This window comes from Lepisma saccharinum, chromosome 3 (assembly GCF_977018435.1).
Source record: "Lepisma saccharinum chromosome 3, izLepSacc3.1, whole genome shotgun sequence".
Classification (NCBI taxonomy): domain Eukaryota; kingdom Metazoa; phylum Arthropoda; class Insecta; order Zygentoma; family Lepismatidae; genus Lepisma; species Lepisma saccharinum.
The window spans coordinates 123,163,433-123,186,877 of record NC_139231.1 but is presented as its reverse complement, the minus strand read 5'-3'; the positions used below and the strand labels follow the sequence as shown (position 1 = coordinate 123,186,877).

Here is a 23,445-nt window from a genome sequence, read left to right as displayed (position 1 = left end):
AACTGACTAACATAAAGCCCTAAAGGCAGAAGGTGCGTGTCACAATCATAATACAATATCCTACAAACCTGGTGACCTAGTTCTCCGCAAGACCAACGTGTCCTCGGAGGTTGCAAATGTGGTATTTAAGAAGTTGGCCCGGTTGTACGAAGGGCCCTTTTTTGGTCAGAAATGTTGTAGGAGTTAATTTCTATCTGTTGTGGGACATAAGAAAGAACAAAAATGCCGGGATTTTTAACAGCAGCCATTTAAAGCCCTACGTCACGGCCCAGGAAACAGCCGGAGAAAGCCATGGAGGGTCGAGGTGAGAAGAGCTGGTCATACAAGAGACCGTATTGTGCCGCTGACATTAAAAAAAATCATATGTATATTATTATTGAAAAAAAGAAACTGGTGGTTGCCTCACAGTCATGTTAAAGAAAATGTAGCATATGACACGAATCGAGAAATTACGCAAGTGTATGGAACAGGTTCTCAAATTATTCATACAACGGGATGCACAAGCATTGCTCGGTAAATTGTCCATCACTAAGGCTAGGATTTTATGCATTTATATCTTTCTTTCGGAAAGCCCAATCCATTGCTCAGTTAGATGTTCATGTGTTTCATAACAAAAGGAGCTAAACAAAGCATCTTTGATAGGACATTCTTTTGCATTTTTGTAGATTTTAGAGGGGATTGCATTTTTAGGGGTTTCGCAGCATTTTAGTGTATTTTAAACACTGTCTTGCTTTATTGCTTTCATGAGTAAATAATGAAAAATCATTTTTATTTGAGAATCTCCACCAAGAGTTTATTGTACATTTTATTTCCGATTTATTGTAAAAAAAAAAAGAAAAAACATCTGAATTTCTTTTAAATTGCAATAGAGGGTGTTTTTTTTTTTTGTAAATTGATGTTGAAATATGTTTGGTAGTTCTGCAATAATCAGAGTCCTTATTATATGTCCATAAACGTCTGTGGTATTACCCTCCTTCCCCAAACAAGTCGTATTGAATTTAATAATTTTGCACTGTCATCAATTAAAGTGCTCTCTAAAATTAACTCATTACGTTTTGGGAAAGGGACGTTTTTTAATACTGGTCATTTATTACTATTTTTATGTTAAAAATGCATTTATATTTGACATTTTTAGATCATTAAATGCCTTGCCCTATTAATAAATACACCACAGAGGCCGCCAATGTGTAGGTCTGCAATCCCATTTGGAGAGTAGCTTGTTACATCACTAGATTATATTTTTCTGTGGTTCTACTTTTATATCTTTTTTGGAAGTCATGGTTATGGTTCTTCGCGATTAGCAAAAAGTGGCAGAAAAGCCACACTATATAAAAAAATCAAATTATAGTTATGTAAATAAATCTTTTTTTAAATATTAAGTCCACTTTATTTCATGGAAAACTATTTGAAACTTCTTGCAGCTAGTTGTGAATAGAATTCTTCAATGAGTCAACCATGGATAGCAATGAAACAAAAAGAAAAACAGGCGAAAAGACAACAGAGCCTCTAGTGCCAGAAGGAGGGTGGGGCTGGTTTGTAGCATTAGGATTTTCATTGTCAAATGTAAGTATATTTATTATATATGTCTGTGCCAGTGTGTTATTTTCTTATTTATGAGTACATAAATACACACCGTAAAGAAAACATACATCAGGCACGTTTATATGTCCTGAAACAAACCAGAAATTGAATCAAATTTCACCAATTACCAAATTACCAAATGTTGCTCACGTTTTCATGAGGCACTATATTGACTTACAAAAATTACCAAGTATGATTGATATTTGACAGTTGATTACAGTGTTGCAGTCAGGACTACGGATATTATAAATGGTAATGCTTTTAATGTTGTCCATAGCCAACTTATTTTAGATATAAGCTATTTTGCCGTGAATAACAAAAGGAACAGAATCAATACTTAAATATTATCGGGAAACAGTGAAATAAATTGCTCCTTTCGAAGAATTACAGTGAATAGAGAATATATTCGATATATTAATAGATATAAAACATGCAATAAATTACGTGATATTGAAAAAGCCTAAAATAATTTGGACATGTAGTTAGCATGTAAGGAAACATATTGCTTATGAAACTGTACATAAACGGAAAGCTCGGTGGTTAAGCGCATCAAGTGGTCGACTTTCAAACTCGACACGGAAATTCCCGGGTTCTAGTCCAGGTTCTGGCATGGGTGTTCGTGTGTATGTAGCTTCGTCAATTTCATCTGATCCACTCATGCTCATCGTCGTAATTAGCCAAAAATGGTAGGAAAGCGAAGTAAATAACTAAAATAGTTTTACAAAATACGAGTGTGTGTGAGAGAGAGGGGGGGAATGTTATAAGAAAAGATATGAAAAATATGACAATAATAAATTCGCCAATATATCCGGGAATCAAGAAAATAGGACGATATTGTTAAGAAGACAAATATTTTTGTAAGTTGTACCCGATGAAGAAGAAAATAAATTTGCAATACTGAAAAGTTACTATTATTGGAACACGAAAATGCTCAAACATCACTCTGTCTATAATTTAATTAATTTGTTCTTAATTTGAATATGTTATATTCAAATTATATATATATATAAACATCAAAATTATATATATATATATATAATTTGGATGTTTATATTCACTTTATACGACTTTGAGCGTAGATAAAGTAGATAAATAGTAGATAGATAGATAGATAGATAGATAGATAGATAGATAGAGAGAGAGAGAGACTTAGAAAAAGAAATAGTGGGTGGGAAAATATAAAGAATCGAGAGGAAGAAATAAAACAATAAACTAGTGAAAGAGAGAAAAGACAGCGAAACGAAGGAAACTCGAGAGAGAAACAGAAAAGTAAAAGATGCGAGAGAGAGAGAAGTTAAAGAAACTAGAGACAGAAAGAGAGAAGTAAGAGAAGATAGAGACACGAAGAGAGGGAGAGTTATCCAGAGAGAAATAGAGAGAGAGAATAGTTAATGAAGCTAGAGAAAGGAGAGAAAAGAATAAACATGATAGAGAAAGGAAAAGAAAAGATAGTAACGAGAAAAGGGAGAGTAATCAAGCAGAAAAGGGTTCTAAGACAAGAAAAATTCGAAATTCTTAACAAAGGGAGACAGAAAAACAGTAAACGGAGTAAAGTAATTAATATAAATATAAGGAATAAATTAATAATAGACAAATTGTTAAATGTTACCGTGAAATTTGCAATATTCTGCAGTTAAAATTTAACAATCCTGTTCTTATTTAAATTTGAATATTTATGCATAAAGAAATAATATTTATAAACTACAGTTGCATGCATCATAAATATATTTAAAAAACTAAATCATGAAAATTACATTAATTAGGTTAACTATAATGGCGGTTAATAATTTAAAAACAGCCATCGTCATTTTTTGCGTGGAACAGTTGGATGATATCGTTGACGGTCTTACATCGTCATTTATCGAGTCATATTTTTTTCCATTTCTTCCATATTTCAAGGGGTCAAGAGATTCCCATTCACACTCCCTGTCAACACCCATGTTCACAATGGAACAACTCTTCTTTTCGCTGGACTCGAACGCTCAACATCCTTGGTCATCAATTTGGGATAATATAGGCGTGGCAATCAGTTTTTTTAAAGGAAGAGAGAAGGGTTTGCTTGTCAATGAATTCTATTGTACATTCCCATATTTTCACGATGTTCCAAGATTTTAGGCCGAAGGGGTGGGTAATTACTTCCTTGAGCACTCCACTACCCACTCCATACAAGTAATGTAATGATAATTATGTGTGATATTTTTCATATAATGCTTTTCTTATTGGGTGAAATTGATATTTGTTTAGATTTCAACTCTATCCTTCGTAGCGTGTTTTGGCTTCCTGTATGAAGACTTCTTCGAACAGCTTGGCCATGGAACTAAGGGTCTGGCACTGACGCATAATGTCTTCTTGGCGATGTTCTACTTCGTGGGTAAGTAGGAAGAGCGTTTGCATTTTATTTTCTCTGCGTTGAATTGAATTATGTTATTTGATTGATTGATTGATTTGTTTTATTTTACTTCGCTTTTTGTGCCACTTTTGGCTAATTTGTGAAGATGAGAATGAGTGATTATATGTTGAAATTGATGAATGGACACTCACACACATCCATGCCCAGGCCGGCATTCGAACCCGGGACCTCTGGCGTCGTGGCGCGATGTGCTAACTTATACTTACGAAGTGAACGTTCATGGTAGTCAATTCGCATATCCTTTAGCACAGGATCACCAAATTTTCCGAATCGTACAGTTATACTTCCCAGATTTGCAAATACTTTGAGAGCTCGGGTTCGATACCCGCTGGAGCACATAGTGGTTCGGAACCCACTTTAAACTGTAGGTCCAGTCCCAATTAGCCTTACTGTGCATAAAGTGGACTTAAAACACCAATTCAACCAACCAACCAACTTTGGGATCTACCAAGAGCGGATTAAATTTTTCATCAAAAGATAATGGAATGGTATTCTTTAAACGGATGTGAAGTTCACAAAGAATTACGTTCTGCTAAAGTATATACGTAATTTACAGGTTCTTTAATTCTAGAAAATTTTACATCATCGCATTGAATAATTTCCGACTGTCACAAAGTGTCACATGGTCAGGCAAGGCGATCGAATTCATTTATGTTGCCCTGAGCTACCGTTTCGTATGTCTACGAGTCTATCAAATTGTACCTTTATATGTCTGGTAGTTCCCGAAATATCGATAGTTGACACGACAGACGAATATGACCAGCCATAAGGGTAATTTTTTTAGATTCTTTTAGTAGATCCCCAAAATGAGTTATTTTTATTGGCACGAAGTAGTCGTTAGTGTCAAAGTTTATTTGCACCTGAAGCAGAATAATTCGAATCCATTATAAAATTATTGTTGTTTCTCGAAAGCTTGGCTACAGCATCTTCAGATGCAGTGTAATGCAGCAAACCAATAGAAAGTATCCTGCTATCAGACCAGAACTACAAATATAGGCTCTGGCAGTGATCGGAAATAACTGGTTACTTCGAATGCAATTAATAGTAACAGTTATTTTTTGACGAAATCTACAATCTATTTTTAAAAGTAAGCGGCCGTAACAGTAACTGTTACTATTAGTAAGAGAAGTAACGCCATCAACAGATTATTTACGACACTTAAACTGTTAACTTGAAAATTTGTAACCTGGGGGAAGACATAAATTTGGAAACTGTTTCCAACTGTGTCTTCTCTGGATTAGGGATGGCCAGATCCGGATCCTGGCGGATCCGAAATCCGGATCCGGTTGGTTCCGGATCCTAAGGATCCGGATCCTAAAATTTTTCGGATCCGGATCCACGGATCCGGAATTTTCAGATCCGGTACTTTCGGATCTGGATCCGGTACTTTCAGATCCGGATCCAGAACTTTCGGAATGTCGAATGTCGGCAGCCATCTTGATGTCCGCCATCTTGAATTCAACTTCAGAAATTTAAATGGGAAGGGGGTCGTGCGACATATCAAAATGGGCTAGAATTTCACCAGGAAAACAACTGTGACATTTGTTTTCACCTAACTTTAAATTTAAGGGCGATTCCCGCATGGAAGTCCATTTTGCTTAAATGTTTATTGTTCAAATTATCGTTAGTATGTGATTATGTGGTATTTATTGTTAGACCAATCACTGAAAATGTCCGGATATTGACTTACCGGTATGTACATATCTTCTAGTATTGGTTGGCATGGGAATTACGATTGTGTTTTGTCTTTACATAAAAGTTTAAAAGAGTGATGATGTGAATTGATCGTGTCAAGAGTAGCATATTTCCTTTTCCACTGATCTGAACGAAAATGCCACTAACACGTGAGGAACGGATTGCCATCATATTGATGTCAGGGGAGAGAAGTACGCGTGACATTGCCGCAGACTTCAATAACCGCAATCCTGCAAGACAACCGGTCTCACATGTGGCCGTCAGCCAGTTGCTGGCAAAGTTCCAAGATACTGGATCTGTGGATGACAAGCCGCGACATGGACGTCCGAAAACAGCCACGGATGAGGGTACTGCTGTAGCGGTGTTGGCATCATTTGCAAAGTCCCCAACCCGTAGCACACGGAGACTGGCACTGGAAAGCGGTGTCAGCAGGGGTTCAATTCAAAGGATTGTACGTGACCACCACTGGCATCCGTATAAGATACAGCTGCAGCAGCACCTTACTGAGGACGATCCAGACAGGCGTTTGCAGTTTTGTGAGTGGGCTATAGCACAACTGCAACGTGACCCTGCCGTCGGTAGCAAGATTCTGTTAAGTGATGAGGCTAATTTTTATGTGTCGGGAGAGGTGAATAAGCAAAATCTGCGGTACTGGTCACCCGAAAATCCACATTGGACAGATCCCAGCAAGGTGACGGGAGGCGGGAAGCTAATGGTGTGGTGTGGTACTTGGGGTTCCTGACTTGTTGGTCCGTTTTTCATTGAGGGCAACTTAAATGCAGAGGGCTACTTGCAACCGGGGGAAGCAGACGGCTTTTGCGGTAACTGGGGCGACACTAGAACTGCCGTGGCAGGCGGACGAAACTCGAATTCCAGGATTTGCGAGAATCTCGGAACTTGTGTGAATATCGGGAATTATGAGAATCTCGGAGAGCCTACGCGTTACCGACGCACCGAGTTTTGAATTTAACTTTCAACGTCTTTATATCGTCGAACCTGCAGTGAGTTTTTTTTATATTGTGTTTGCCGATTTTCCTCGAGTTTGTTTGTTCTTTGGTGGATTTGTATCTTTCAAACATGTTACGTAATGCAGCAAGAAGTGGAGAGTTCTCAACGTTTAAAATTTCCGAAGATCTGGCGAGGTATGTACGATAAAAATTTATATATATTTTTCTATGTAGAATTAGTTTTCAGAAATTTATCTAACTCTGAAAGTTATTTTTACAACTATGCCTGATACCATTGAACGTACAGTAAAAATAATATTTATTTTGCCTAATTTCATGTTCACCTCGTGCTTGGACGTGTACTAGCTCGAAACAGCCTTTCTTTCTAGTAAAAGTCGAATCTTACAACAAAATTGAGGGTGGGCTTATGTTTCCGTTATTGTCTAAAAGCTGTGTGTACAGTCACGGCACGATGTAATTTTTGAATAAATGCCAAGTGTTTCGGCTGTTTTGTCCATAATTGCACCACGTAAAAAAACTGCCTTGTATATTTCCTCTATCATCGAAAGTTGCATATATTGGCTAATTTTAAATTCTACCATGTATACTTGTGTTTAGTCAAGGCTTGCATGAGATGGTGATAATGAAATTGGTTGTGTGATGCTTTCTGCAAATTATCTTCACACATCTCTCTCTACCTTTGTGCCCAGCTTGCAATGTTGGCTTATGATGCAAGGAGGAACAACTCCCTCATTTTTCAACAAAAATGGAGAGGAAAGATGTTTGTGGGCAAACATATGTATGGTAATCTGGGGGAATTTTTTATGTCTTTGTAATTAAATTAATTATTATTTGTGCTATGTGCTTGACTTTTTAAACTTCAAAACTAATAAACATTTGTTCTTATTTTCAGATTTGCAACTGGTTACCAACAATCAAAATGGAGGATGCAATATCTGCTTCCCTGCTTTTACTCTGAAGTGGCACTTCACAACTGTTCCCAGTTTAGATGCAGCAGTTCAGTTTGAGCCACAACCAAAATATTTCAAGACAAGTGATTTATGTACTAATGACATTCCCCTGACAATGTTTAAAGGAGATCTCAAACTAATGCACATGTGTGATGTCCTGCTTGGCACAATCGAGCGCAGCGGTATATAACTCCAGTGAAACTGTTCCGAAATAAGTCTTGCAAGATCCCTGTGTACTTACTTGCTTAACAAAGATGAAAGATTTAAGTGAATAGAAAAAATATAAATGTCAGTATCAACATTATTAACGTTTAGTGAAAATATGTTTTGAAAAAATTGTTTTTCAGTGATTTGATCAGTTTATGGTGAGACAGATTCCTTGCAGTGGGGAAAAAAATAGTGTATTCTATTTCTAGTTTTATGCCATACCCCAGTTTTTGTCTAATGCTGCTAAATAATATGAATGTTGTTGGGGGGAGGAATATGTACTACAGGTAAGTTATGTGAAAACAGTCCAGGCAGATAGTGAAGACATTTTTTTGTCCCCAGTGAAAATAAGTAGTTTTCCCAGGTTGTGTAAATGATGTATGATGTTTACCCAGCATTGTGAGGACTATCAGTTTCTACTTAAAATCAATAATTTTTAGCATTTGTGTCTGAAAGCCAGTTGGTATGCCTTGGTTTTCGAAGGACTGTTTAGTTTACGGAGTGACTATTTTCACCAGGTGGTGAAGCTAGCTTTTGAGCAATTTTCACCAAATTTTAAGCTGCATGTCAGGGTGTCTACCAAAATAACAAATCTAAAATTTTTGACCTTATTTTCCTTTTTCTTAGCATGTATTTAATCACGCTCTACTTAGGTATGGTTGGATATTAAGAAAAATAGATATTTTTATTCAATGAAAAACTTCTACAACAAGGCTGGTTAAGATGAAAACTGAAGCCGTACTTTAACAAGAGATTTAGACTTGCTTTAATTATTAATGCTTCAAACTTCATCCTGGATGGGGAATGGCCACATTACTTTAAAATATTTTTACAAACCTTTACGCATGCAACAATGCAATTCGGTAAAATTTTGAAAGTCGAGAAACTGGTTTCTTCAAATTTACAGGAGAAAGTACTTATGTAATTGAGTTTCTGTAGACTTGTGATAGGTCGTACAAGTGTTCTCTCTCATCGGTAAAGTTATTTCACCGTTAATTCATGTTTGTATGCCAGTGCTAATGGAACCTAACCTAACAGGCCTAACCTAACCTCGTAGGCATACCTCGTCCCCGTGATGGTTCCTGGGGCTATAGTGAATTTTTGCCCTTCCGTAGGTATTTTTCTATGAAAATGAGTGCTAATGGAATCTAACCTAACCTCGTAGGCATACCTCGTCCCCGTGATGGTTCGTGGGGCTATCGTGAATTTTTGAGGCTAACGTCAATGGTTTTTGGGGCTAACATCAACTATCCAGGGTAGCCCCAAAAATTCACGATCGGCCCACGAACCATCACGGGGACGAGGTATGCCTACGAGATTAGGTTAGGTTCCATTAGCACTCATTTTCATAGAAAAATACCTACGAAAGGGGAAAAACAAGGAAGGTTAATTAATATTGACTGGTGGACATATGCATGTGCATCATCTACAATCTGGCTTGGCCTGCTAAATGGACATGTGTATTCTTTAATTGCTGATGTGTTTGAAGCTTACATCAGTGTGCATTTGCTTTCATTGTTAGGTTAGGCAGGTCAGGTTTATGGCTATTAGGATTAAAATTACTTCTGTAAATACTTTCTAATGCCTGATCATGTAATTTCTGGTCTTGAGCACTTTATACTATTCTCTCTACCTTGTGACGCACCCATTTTTAATTTAAAATAAATTCTTAGAAGTAAGTTCAGCAACACGTCTTTTGTTTTTAGTTGAACAAATTTATTTCTGCCATCATGGGCAACATGATTGTAAAGAAACAAATATATATTTTTTTCTGAAATCAGACTAAGTATTTATGCTGGCAACATATGCATTCAGGCATGTGTTTGTTGCTTAAAAAAATGCAAGACACCAATGAAATGACACTGTTAAAGAATATGGTCACCCAATTTTTTTATTGACAATGTTTTATAAACATCACCTACAATACTAATTCATATTGTAAACATCTTTTTAAAAATCAGTATTCCATGGTCAATTTCCATTTTTTAATATTTTTACCTAATCAGTGGTGGTTGATTCATGATTACTGTTATTGGCTTTGTAGGGGAGGCAGATTAATACGAAAGGCAGAATGCCTGGTTAGAGGTTACCGAGGTTCCAGCTTGTTTAGTGGCCTGGACGGTCGGACATATTCTCTGTCTGATAAAAGCCAGCCAAACTGAACAATACATTTTACAGTGTAGTATGTGGACGAGCCTATGGAGGTAACTGCTAATTAGTAACAGTAAGTTCTTTTCTGAACTGTGTTGACTGCTGGTGTCAAAAAAGCAGGTTTTTTGTTTTTTTGCAACAAAGTGAAATAACAAACTTTGCATGCAAATTGTCACTGGTTCTTATTTTAATTGCTGAAATCCTGTTTTTCATATTTACTTTAATGGTGACATATTAGCAGTAATTATTTCAAATTGAATGGGATTTTTCAAATTCAAAACTTGTAGCAAAAATTGCAGTATAAGCACCTCCACAAGTTGTAATGTATTATCAAAGGTATATTTTTCACAAGGGATGCTTATAAGGTTCTGTGTTAAGCAGTGTTTTGTGTGAATTATAACAGCTATGCGTTTCCTTATTTTAAAAATAAAATTGAACTGTTACCTTAACTTGTCTCTTTTTGCCCCCAGAAGAAATAAGTTCTTTATGGATGGATATTGCCGCTCCAATGCCAAAAGCACGAAAGTGCTAAATCTTACTTTTGAGATGAAAACATTTTAGTCAATATCCCAGATTATTAATAACTTTTGCATTTGATTAAATGTTGTCATTGGGAAAATATGCACCCACTTGTGACTGTTTATTACACCATGTAAATGTATCAACAAATATTGATGAGCAACTGCACTAGGTTAAATAGTCAAAATTTGCACACTCGTGGTTTTGGCATTGAACGACAATATGTGTTGCGCGTTGCAATATGTTCTGCATGAGGTTAATATATGATATAAGCGATTTGTTGATTTTAAGTTGATATGATCGTAGGATGGAAATAAAAATGTGCAATGCACTTTGCTTCTTATGTTTTGTTCTTTGGCATTGTAGTTCACAATTATGGAATTTTGTTTCATATATTTGCCCCATAAATAACCACAATTTCTAAAAATCTGATGTAGTGATAGCAGTTTTGGTCAACTGAAGAGAAATTGTTATTCATTTCAAACCAATTGTATAGCATAGAATGTGATAATTGAGAATCAGAGTGGAACCATGATTAATATAATGGCAGAGTAGCTAGGTATACATATTTTCACTTTCTATCCTTCAGCATCAAATATAAAAAAATACATGCAGATGGGGCGGGGGGGGGGGGAGTAATTTGGAATTATTTAGGTAGGAATTGCTATTTTTGCTTTGTTGCATTACTGAAGGTCTGTCAGCAAATTAGTTTTCAAAAATTTCTCTTCTTTCAAAAACCTCATTGCAAATTGTGAGAAAATATTTACAATTCCTTCTCGGAAATTCAAGTTCCATCTTTCTGTGGCTTGTTTTCAGTGAAACAGATGAGGGAGAGAAATTTTTTAATAGTACTTTGCTGGCATGTACCAAAGGCCCAGTGCACTTTTTCCACAGCAACATATTCCAAGCGAAACTTAAGGAGCTGCCGTGAGAGAACACCTTAGTGATCAGCATCTATGGTAAAAAAAAATATTTTGCAAATAAATTCAATTCATGCCATAATGTGTGCTGTGAATAAACTGTAGAGGTGAGTAACATGAAATATCTGTATGAATTCTGTTTTGAAACTGGTACCAACTATGATGACAAGTGCAGTTTCTCTTGCCTTGACCTTGCTCATTTTGTGCAAATGAAATTTAACATTTCCAGAAGTACTGCATTGATTTTTGCAAGTGCAGTTGGATGTTCATGTAATTACAGGTATCAGTAGACAAGGGACTGAAACCTATCTTGCCTAATACTTTACAAAATTTTCATTTCCCCCACATTTTATTTGTGAGTGCTTTCATCAAATGCAGTGATTTTCTGTTATGAGCATGTTTCACCTACGTCACAAACTATTGCATTGTCTCTTTGAGAAGCCATTATAGAGGCCACATTCAAGCAAGTGAGCTGGAGATTTGAACCTTATTGATAATGTACTTGGTACAATATTCACATTCTTGAATCCTGAATTCAATGCACTTTTCTGCCATTATAGTAATTATTATTCATTATATATAATGTTGTTGAAACAAGTTCACTATTTTTTCTTACACATGGCACAAAATTGGCCATGAACATGGTGACTGTGCAAATCCTAGCATCACATGAAACCCACCTGTTGAATCCTGTAATTTTTTCATGATAGATTCTGCTAGTTTTTGCAACTAGTATGATCAGAAATTGCATTCTGTTACTAACGTAATATAATGGAGTCTCAAATGTTTTATTTTACAGTACAGTTCTGCAAACATACAATTATAGTCTGTACAGTTTGTTGTAGGTTTTTTTTTCTACCATGTGTTATGAAGATACACATACTAAAGTTCAAAACTACGAAATCCATACTCTTGGTTAGGGTTGCCAAATATCCTTTATTGTGCAATTTCGTTTTGTTCCTGTGAAAAGTTATATATTATTTCAATGTAATATGTAATGTGAATTTAAATGTATGAAATATATCACCTGTGTGTTAGTGTAACTGGTTTTTATGTAACCGTTCTGTGTGCAAAAAGAGAAATATGGCAACCCTTATCTTGGTGTATGTGTAAGTATTTTCTTCATCTAGAATATTTCTTGTGCAGAAAAAGAAAATTGAATACATTATGAACAGAATTTTTCGGAGAAATTTAGCTATTTGTTTTTGCCTAAAAATTTATTTTAGGAACTCATTGAAGACAAAAGATTATTCTTATTACTTTTCACGAAATTCTAATTAGTTAATAAAAATAAATTTACTTGTCTACAAGATAAAATATTGGCCTATTTCTTCGAACAAAAAAAGGCTTTATTTGCGAAAATGGAAACGCAAGCAGACGATCGGTGGTTCCGAAAGCAAGCAGACGAACGGTGGTTCAGGGAATGCTGTGCGTTGCCATGGTAACGGCATGACGGAACCTTGTGACGTCACGCTCCTGGCGATACTAGCACTGCAGCGACAGGCGGAAGAAGCACGCTAGCAGACGACAAATGATTTCCATGGGAGGTATAGGAACATTCCCATCTGTAAAACCTATTTCTAATCTGTGGCTACTTGCTTCTGCTACGGGAGCAGATCTTACCATCCTTACTGTCCGAGGATGGGAGCTATCCTGAATGGTTCCAGCAAGATGGTGCTCCACCGCACTATGGGATGATAGTCCGTCAGTACCTGGATCAACAATTCCCTCACCACTGGATTGGTCGCCGAGGGACTGTGGAATGGCCTGCACGCTCACCTGACCTGTCACCATTGGACTTTTACCTCTGGGGACACCTGAAAGCCATGGTGTATGCTACGAAAATCAGGGATCTGGCCCACTTGCGCACACGCATTGTGGATGCCTGTACTGCAATAACTCCTGAGGTTCTTCAGAATGTGGTAAGGTCATGGGAGAGACGATTACACGTGTGTGTTGCGCAAGAGGGACGTCATATTGAGCATGTGTTATAACTTTGTGGTATTGTTAACTCTGCAACAATTAAAGTTAGGTGAAAACAAATGTCACAGTTGTTTTCCTGGTGAAATTCTAGCCCATTTTGATATGTCGCATGACCCCCTTCCCATTTAAATTTCTGAAGTTGAATTCAAGATGGCGGACATCAAGATGGCTGCCGACCATGAGGGTGACGTCAATGTGGTTCCCCCTTGGCCTGATAACGATTGGTCATCGCCATTTTCACGTTCCATGCCGCAGTGGCCTTGTACTGGGGGTGTTAAGTGACTTATTGAGCCACCCTGTATAATATGCATACATACACACACATATACAGGGTGATTCTTTATGTAGTTTACAACTTCAATAAATTATAATTATTTATTGGAACCACATACAGACTTGGTTTATATGTCATTATGCAGCAAAATACTTCAAGTTTTGACTCACGTAGTGTGTAGTTGCGGAGTTTATCACATGCGGCGCCACCGGTCTATCGTTGAAAATGGCTTTCACTGGTGCGGAAAGAGCTAAGTGCGTGTTCTGGTTCGAAGAAACACTCCACTCGACTTTTGTTTGTGGGGGTTTGTAAAAGATAGGGTGTACACCCCTCCCCTATCTCATAATCTTCATGAACTTCAAGATCGCATCACAACAGCCATCGCTAATGTTACCACTGAAATGCTGGTTAATGTTTGGCACGAAATTGACTTTCGTTGGGATGTGTCCAGGATGACCAACGGTGCACACATTGAACCATAACAGTTTTCTAATAAAAAACTTGAAGTGTTTTGCTGCATAATGACATATAAACCAAGTCTGTATGTGGTTCCAATAAATAATTAGAACTTATTGAAGTTGTAAACTACATAAAGAATCACCCTGTATATAGTGTGTGTGCGCGCGTGCGCGATTTGTAATTAATTAATACACTTACAAGGGAGGTCTAAGTCTCCCCCTCCGATTTCCATGAAACTTGGCAGATGTACAGAGGCCCCCCTCAAATGTCAAGATGAGGAGAAATTGAAGTGGGGATCTGACCCCGAAACCACGTAAATATGGCATAGGAAGAAACAGGGAGCATAGGGTCTCTCTATACACCTGTCAAATTTCATGGGAATTGGAGGAGACACAGGGGTCAGATTATCCCCACGTCAATTTTTCCTCATCTTGACATTTGAGGCGGGTTTTGCCCCCTAAAACAGTTTTTTAGCCGAAAAAAAAGAAAAAACACGTATATCTTCCTTTGGGCCCCTCTATACACCTGCGAAGTTTCATGAAAATCGGAGGGAGACACAGGGGTCAGATCCTTACTTCAATTTGTCCTCATCTTGACATTTGAGGGGATTTTGCCCCCTAAAACAGTTTTTAGCTGAAACACAAAACAGGTATTTCTTCCATTGGGCCCCACTATACACCTGCCAAGTTTCATGGAAATCGGAGGGGGACACAGGGGGTCAGATCCTCACTTCAATTTGTCCTCATATTGACATTTGAGAGGGTTTTGCCCCCTAAAACAGGTTTTTAGCTAATACAAAAAACAGGTATTTCTTCCATTGGGCCCCACTATACACCTGCAAGGTTTCATGGAAATCGGAGGTACACAGGGGTCAGACCATTACTTCAATTTGTCCTCATCTAGACATTTGAGGGGGTTTTGCCCCCTAAAACAGTTTTTTAGCTGAAACAAAAAAAAACACGTATTTCTTCCTTTGGGCCCGTTTATACACACACCTGCCAAGTATCATGGAAATAGGAGGGGGACACAGGGGTCAGATCCTCACTTCAATTTGTCCTCATCTTGACATTTGAGGGGGTTTTGCCCCCTAAAACAGTTTTTTAGCTGATACAAAAAAACATGTATTTCTTCGATTGGGCCCCACTATACACCTGCAAGATTTCATGGAATTCGGAGGTACACAGGGGTCAGATCCTTACTTCAATTTGTCCTCATCTAGACATTTGAGGGGGTTTTGCCCCCTAAAACCGTTTTTTAGCTGAAACAAAAAAAAACACGTATTTCTTCCTTTGGACAGCACTATACGCCTGCCAAGTTTCATGGAAATCGGAGGGGGACACTTAGATAACCTCGCTTGTTAGTCTTACACTTTGTAATTATATAACACTGCATATATTATAATGTTCTATTTTAATTTGTAAAACTGTAACTGTAGAACAATTGTATAATTTTTGTATAAAATTTCTATCTTGTTATATGTGTTAAAGGTTTCATCCTGGAATGGAATGTCTCACATTTATGTGTGTTTCCATTTCCAATACATTCGAATGAATACATATTCGTTTTAATGGCATTTACAAAATCAGCTCTGACATTTTTTGTTAAACAAGTAAGATTATTTTTGTGCACGAGTGTGTTAGCCGATGCGTAGCAAAGTATTTTAGGAACAACGTTTGAAAAAAATTCTTGTAGGACTAACTAATGAAAATTTTCTTTGTAATCGAAGATCATAATACCTTAAGGTGTGGTAATATTATAATGGGATTGAGATGCGAAACTCTCGGATCCGGATCCGCATTTTCGGATCCGGATCCAGATCCGAAACTTTCGGACCCGGATCCGGAATTTTCGGATCCGGATCCATTTGGCCATCCCTACTCTGGATGGTAAGGTGAAAGGATTTTAATGTAATCGCCTAAGAAAGGAAGCTAGGCTTTGTTGCATGCTAAATTTATAACATCCACTATTTTTTGCAACTCGTAATTTCAAATTGCACTTGCAGATTTCAGTGTTTTCTTGCATCATTTTCCTTATTTGTTGTAATCTTTTATAACCAGCTTCATGTCAACAAAGACATGAATTATGAAATAATAAATGGGAAAATCAAGGGGTCCCGGGTTCGATACCCGGTGGAGGCACATAGAGGTTCACTTTAAACTGTACGTCCAGTCCTGATTAGCTTTACTGTGCATAAAGTAGACTTAAAACACCAAATCAACCAATCAATAAATGGGAAAACTATGTAGACCATTTTCGTCCATCTCTCAGTACTGGGAAGGCCACTAGAAACACCGCAACGTAGGGTAGATCTCACGAATAAAAAAAGCTTGTTTTTACTAAATCGAATCATACGCAGATAAACTCATCAAAAATTAAAATCTAGGCAGTAAACGCCCACCACAAAGAAAACAAACACACAAAAGAACATGGATGAATAAATATCTTGTTTGTGATTTGAGGCGTTACATCATTGTAAGCCTGCATTCATTCACTTTGCAGGCTGCATTTGGTCGAAGAGAGGTGATACACGTACATTGTGAGGGAGTAATATAACTGCCCCCTACGTTATCCCTCCCCCGGTCACTTTCCCCTGGCGCCGACAGTGCCCAGAACTGTCCCTGGCTGTACATAGTTTTTGCTATGACAAGATAGTTCCGGTCGCGTGGTGGCGACTGGCGATATGGTCTACCCCTGGATTTCGTGACCGTTTATTCTGTCCTCTGGTGAAAAGCTTATGAACTAGGGCAGTACGAGTATCACGTGACAGGTTATTGCGATCTATATTTCTTCTGTGGTGCAAAGAACACCAAGAAACTGAACCGATGGAAGTGGTTCCTAATTTACAAATATCCTAGCAGGATATATTTTCCTCTCAGAATCGCCTCCTTAGCTGAATTTTACTACAGTTCACGCAAATACAGATAGCAGCCAAGTTGTTGGCGAGCAAGCTAGAACATGAATCAACATGATCATTAACATCCCCACCTTCCAAAAAAAGCGTATGAAATTTTGATACATACCAGCCACTGCTAACAGGCAGAAACATACTTGCAGTCTTTATTATGTACAGCACACAGACACATGTCACTAACGCGTACTAAAGCACAAACAGTAAAAATCAATCACATTGCATGTACAATTGAACGGAATCCATCCTACTTTCGCCCCCTGCTATTTAAGCTCACGAAGACATTTCGCCTGACGTTCTACCAGTGTTGCTAGATATTATTCTCCCAGTTCCCATTATTCTTTGCTGGAACATTCCTGTGACAATATTGTTCTTGTTCTTTACATTGACGGGGGTAGTGTAGAAGAATATAGAAAGGCAATAACATATATTGATTTGCATATTCAGCGACTTAGTCTGTGGTTAAACCTATTTGAAAACACACACTAGTTCTTTTTGCCTCTCTCTCTCTCTCTCTCTCTCTCTCTCTCTCTCTCTCTCTCTAACTTATCTCTCTCCTTATATCTCCTTTTATTTATTTATTTATCCTTCTATCTCTGTCTCTCTCTTTCTTACACATGTTTATATGAATGTGTAGGTAGATATTTTTCATGGTATCAATCAAAAACTATTTAATTGATAAGATATTTTAAATGCAACAATGCTCAATTTGAATTACTCTTATCTTACGATGCTTTTCTGTCGCTTTTAGCTAATCTCGACGTTGAGGATAATAAAGTTATTGTTACATAAATTGATAAAAGGATTGTCACTCATACACGGGACAGGACTCCAATCGCAAACCCTTGGTGCAAGACGGTGAGTACCGCGCAACGCACTAGGTCAACTAGGAGTCTCAAAATTGTGAAGAAAAATGTTACATTTGTGAGCTGTGGTTTTTGAAGTTACTACGTTAACCATCATTCCGTTCTAGAGACTGGCTAATGTGTTTCTGTTTGTTAGCAGCTATCTTCCAGATAACTCCAATTGAACCCACCACGCTAAGAATTATATGTTGTCTATTTCGAATATAATACATAATTTTACGAAATCACTAGCTCTGGGTTCGCGGGTGTCTTCTCTTTTGCGTGTTCATCCACTTCATCACATTCGCCTCATTCCCCTCATCAAAGGGTAAAGACAGTCGGAGCATGGTGCTGGTCACATCACCTCCACAAATTGCCGATATTGTGAATGAGTGGGGCTCTACTTCAAACAATTTTCAATCTGGCTACCAGCATCAAATTTTGATTTTCTTGCTTATGGCGTTAATAATATCCATTCTGACCACTTATTTTCTTTAATTTCAGGAACAGTATTGGATGTACTCATAAGGAAATTCTCCTGTCGCCATGTTGCAGTAGCAGGAAGCCTTTTATTCTTTGTCGGATACTTTCTTACAACTTTTGCCACCACTATGATCCACATTGTGATTACGTATGGCGTCATGTCCGGTATGAATTATATAATGTTTTTATATTGTACCTGTAATGTGTCTTCCAGTATGAACAACTTAACATGTAGTGGTCGTGCGCCTCATAGTGTTAAATCTAAATTACTGTCTTTGGATGAATTGATTATTTCTGTCAATTTTCCTTGAATAACTATCTACTCAATTGCAAATTTTCGTGCTTTGTCTTCATACTGTTATCGTAGTTCAACAACAATTACATTAGTATTATATTAAGTGATTATTGTATAAAGTTTGCTGGAAGGCCGGAGGCCCCAGTTTCGATGTGTTCGTCTCAATAGCCCCGTCTACTACATCGATGCCCTTTTTGACTCTCTGCATTCGCGCGTCTAGTTGGCTACACGGTGTAACACCGACTCGTCTACTGCGTTGATTTGGCGTCAAGTAGTGTACTTGGTGTCTGCGACTTTTGCACTACGTTCTGGAACGGTGTAATGTGTAGTGTATGGTCACGTGGTGCGTACTAATTAATCAAATGAACGTTTAAAGTAGTAGACAGGCATTTGTTGAATCTTGAACACCACAATTCGTCTACTTGGTTAAACGTTATTTTTCTTGCACCAACCTGACACCGGGATACACCACATCCGTGTCAAATACAAAAAGGGCAGCGACTTGGACGGAGCAATTATCAATATCATTTATTTATTTATTTATTTATTTCAGAAATTGAACGCAACAGGTATATTACCCATTAATGGCGTTCATTATACAATAATTTTGTGATAACATTATTGAAATATTGCACAGATGAATGTAGTATATAGACAGAAAACATTTAACAAACATATAAATCTTAGGTTCTATCGTAATTTATGTAATTTTAGTATACTCCTTTTCAAAATTGCGGTCGGGCAAAATAAGTCCACACTGTTTTCACTTTTGATGGTATCATTAAATGTTTTACACATATTCCAAATTGGGGATATTGTCAGAGCGTTGGTTCTATTACGACGCAGGCTGAAGAGTTGCGTTCTTGGTCGTAATTTGCTTGAGGGGACGTAGAAGTCGAGCTGTGACAGGGCGAAAGGCGCTTCGATGAGATTATTTAAAATTTTGTGGAGGAAAATGAGCTGATGCATGATGCGTCTGTTGTTGAGAGTTGTTAGGTTAAAAGTAGTGCAAGTTTATTGTTTCAAAATAACACTTGGTACGAGTGCTTTTTTATCCTCTTTTTTTATCAATTGAATATCAGTTTTTGACATATTTTGACAATTTTTTGTCGATGTTTTAGCGTTTAGCGATGTTTTAGTGAAATTTCCCTTTTTTCCCACTCACACTTGGTACGAGTGCATTTGTAGCCTCTTTTTTTTATCAATTGAATATCAGTTTTTGACATATTTTGACAATTTTTTGTCGATGTTTTAGCGTTTAGCGATGTTTTAGTAAAATTTCCCTTTTTTCCCACTCACACTTGGTAGGTATATCACGATCTTACGTGATATAACTTAACCTATCCTTTTTTTTTATTACGTGCTAAACTACACGAGAGCCTCTACATGCTTTGACTTACTTTAGAGTAGACCCAAATGGACAGTTCAACGTCAGAAAGTGGAGCTCTGAGTGGGGCTCGGTGGAGCTCGACTTAATGGTTTGCTCTTGTAAGGCATAAGCCCCATTTTCTCGCAGTGTTGCCAACACCTACCTACACCTCTTCTTCTTCTTACTTGGCAAGGGCTTAGCCAATGTATACACTGGCGTAACATACACACACTGGGCAAGGAGAGCCGGCAACAAACACACACTGCCGTAAAAAAGAGAGAGATGGATGGATGGATGGCAACACAGTATATGTGTGCGTGTGTGCGTGTGTGTGTATAATATGTAGCATTATTAACTAGAGAGTGTTGGCAAACCACCTACAACTAAAAAAAAAAAAGAGAGAGATGCCAACGTTGCTGTAAGATGAAGAGAGAGAGAGATTTAAAAGACCTATAGCTGGCAACAGTGGTGAGCGAATGCGCCTTATCGTAAATCTCTCCAAGTCCGGGGACCATGTTTATATATCGCGACCTTTGTAAACCTCTCGGGAACGATGTGCCACACATGCACACGTGGGCGCCTCTCATTATTTCCGTATTGTGACGCAAGCAAACAAACAAAAATAATAATTGTTTTTTAGGATTCCTGGCTCCTATAACCCCGCCAGGGTGCGTGGTGCCCAACCAAAAAAGGTTCTAACGGTTGCGATTATAGATAACCACACCTCTGTAGAGTTTCACGTGTTTTTTGTTTTCTCAAAGGTCCTATGAAACACCTCTGTTTGTCAAAAATTCGAGATATTTGCAATTTAACGCTGTGGACTTGGAAAAAATTTCGATTGATGAAAAAAATTGGTTCCATGACGACCTATGTTCATTTTGGTATGGGTGGACAGAGGACACCGAGACTCGACCGACGCACTAAACCCGACCTTTCTACGACTATTCGTTCAAAGGTTACGAGTGATCAAAAGTTTTGGAGGGTGGGCTAACTTCTTACCCCTTGACCCCAGGACCACCAAAACTTGGTACACGTATTCTACACCTCCAAAATCGACAGGGAACGATACCAGGATGGGGGTGTTTTTCGATATATTTTTTCGATAACTCTTACCATTTTCGAGATATTTGCAATTTAAGATTTTTTTTACGCTGTGGACTTAGAAAATTTTTCGATTGATGAAAAAAATTGGTTCCATGACGACCTATGTTCATTTTGGTATGGGAGGACAGAGAACACCGAGACTCGACCGACGCACTAAACCCGGCCTCTCTACGCGTACTCTACGTCACCAAAAAAAATCGACAAGGGGAGATTTTTCGATAACTCTCACTGTTTCCAAGGTACTTAGGTTTTTGATAGATGACAACGACGGAGTCAGCAATGAGTAAACATCTGAACTCGGTGATAGAACCATGTAGAGTAAACTATTACACAACATGTTGCAACAAATTATGACGTAATGTGATGAGTCATATCTAACGTGGCGTCTTCTGATTGGTTAATTATTACAGGTGTTTTCAATACGGTCCGCGCTTTTATTATATATAAGACGGCATACACTGCAGATCAGTCAGTCTCGTGAGAGCAGCCGAAGAGTACGGACGTCCTGTCGCAGCGCTCCTCGTTTTTGTAAAAAAAATAGGTATCTAACTTTCTTTGAAGCTACATACCATCTATTATTTCAAGTTTAAAGGTGTTTCACGTGGTTTTTCATAGTAATTTCGACCAGATTGAATTTTGACGTGATCGTGCGTTTTCTATTTTGCCTCGTAAAATTCTATATAAAATAACATAGCTGAAAATTCTATCGTAATATACTAGACTTTTTGATTTCTGTGATTTTGGAGAAAGCAATGGCATCCACAACCAGTTTCAATCGTAAAAATGATAAAACTGAATGTGTTACTTGCGAAAAATTAATATCTAAAACTAATATTAGCAAGCACAGGGCAAGATGTATCGAAACAGGTTCGAGAATTAATCGTTTGTTACCTTCTAAGCCTTGTGCTCGATGCGGAAAGATGATCAGCATTGCACATTTAAGTAAACACCTCAAAATTTGCAAACCATAGACCGGACAAGCATCGAAAAGGAAAATCGATGATTCAGAAACGGAAGCTTCCACTTCCAAGCAAATTAAATTATCTAATGAACGCAAACCAATTAGATCTGCATTCAACGACCAACTCCAGGATTTTTCAATTAAGTCAGAACCAGGCCGTGACATCCTTAGTTTCTTGGATGAAACGAAAACATCTGTACTAAATATTTTAAAAGATAAACTTGAAAACAACTCTATAAAAGTATACGTTGTTCTGTTTTCTGAATACGAAAAAGTCGATGGCACAACGAGTATTTTTTATCATCGTACAAAAAACCAGACTCTTTATTTTGCTGACGTCGAAAATTTAGACAACTTCTATTATAAAGTTACCAATGAGCTGGTTAAGAAACATGACGATTTCGAGGCTAAAGGGTCGGGATGGTCTCTGTGTGAAGTCCTCACACGTTAACTGTTTACGTGAACCAATTCTCGCCTCTTCGCGCTTCCAGCTACGTTCCTCTTCCACCGAACATTCAACACAAGAGGGCTGTGTTAAATATACAGAACAGCGATAACAAGTGTTTCCTTTGGTGTATATTGGCTGCACTGCATCCTGTTTATTGCAAAAATAATCCACAGTGGGTTGGACATTACAAACAATACGAGTCCGAGTTTGAAAGTGTAATGTCTGGCATCGAATACCCGGTGACATTGTCGGATATAACAAAGTTTGAAAATCGTGCAGGAAAACGCATCGCTATTAATGTATATTCCTTCACGTCAGATAAATATCTCGTGCATCCCGTCAGGATAAGCGATGTCGACGATGACGATGCTCGTGTGATTAATCTTCTTCTAATTTCAAACGAGGATGTTCATCACTACACGCTAATTCGTTCTCTATCACGTTTGGTCAGAAGTCAAACTACCAAGTATGCAAACCACATCGAAGTTTGCCCGAGATGCCTAACCACGTTCAACGATAAAAAACGAGTCGATTATCGAAATTACACCGGACGTCAGATTGCTATCGATAAACTTGCCGAACATAAAATTTATTGCAGTGACAACAGACCGACTTGCATGTTGATGCCGAAATCAAAAGAGGTCGAAGAATTTAGGATGCATAAGGCATTGTTCGAACATCCCGCAATCATCATTGCTGATTTTGAGTCTTTTCTCAAACCGTTGTCGTACTGCGAACCAGACCCCGAACTTTCTTCCACAACACCGTATCAGTTGCACGAAGCCTCGAGTTTCCGATATGTTGTTGTGCGACAGGATAGGATAGATGAACCGTATGTTTACCGAGGACCAGACGTAATCAAACATTTTTTTGAAAAGATGGTTGAAGAGGTTGAGACCATTGGCAGCCTCTTAC

At 37.9% G+C, this 23,445-nt stretch overlaps 2 protein-coding genes across 2 annotated transcripts in view; both read left to right on the top strand.

Moving 5' to 3' along the window:
- The first annotated feature begins 1,437 nt into the window (after positions 1-1,437).
- LOC145985388 (monocarboxylate transporter 12-like) overlaps positions 1,438-23,445 on the top strand; it is a 37,976-nt gene continuing 15,968 nt past the window's right edge. The window contains exons 1-3 of the mRNA XM_083119361.1: positions 1,438-1,563; positions 3,826-3,952; positions 18,375-18,518. Coding sequence (XP_082975487.1) covers positions 1,456-1,563; positions 3,826-3,952; positions 18,375-18,518 — 379 coding nt within the window. The 5' untranslated portion in view covers positions 1,438-1,455. The remainder of the gene's footprint in view (positions 1,564-3,825; positions 3,953-18,374; positions 18,519-23,445) is intronic.
- On the top strand, positions 6,658-7,970 carry LOC145985989 (uncharacterized). Its single transcript, XM_083120149.1, has 2 exons — positions 6,658-6,828; positions 7,547-7,970. The coding sequence occupies exons 1-2, from the start codon at positions 6,774-6,776 to the stop codon at positions 7,792-7,794; spliced, it is 303 nt and encodes a 100-aa protein (XP_082976275.1). The 5' UTR covers positions 6,658-6,773; the 3' UTR covers positions 7,795-7,970.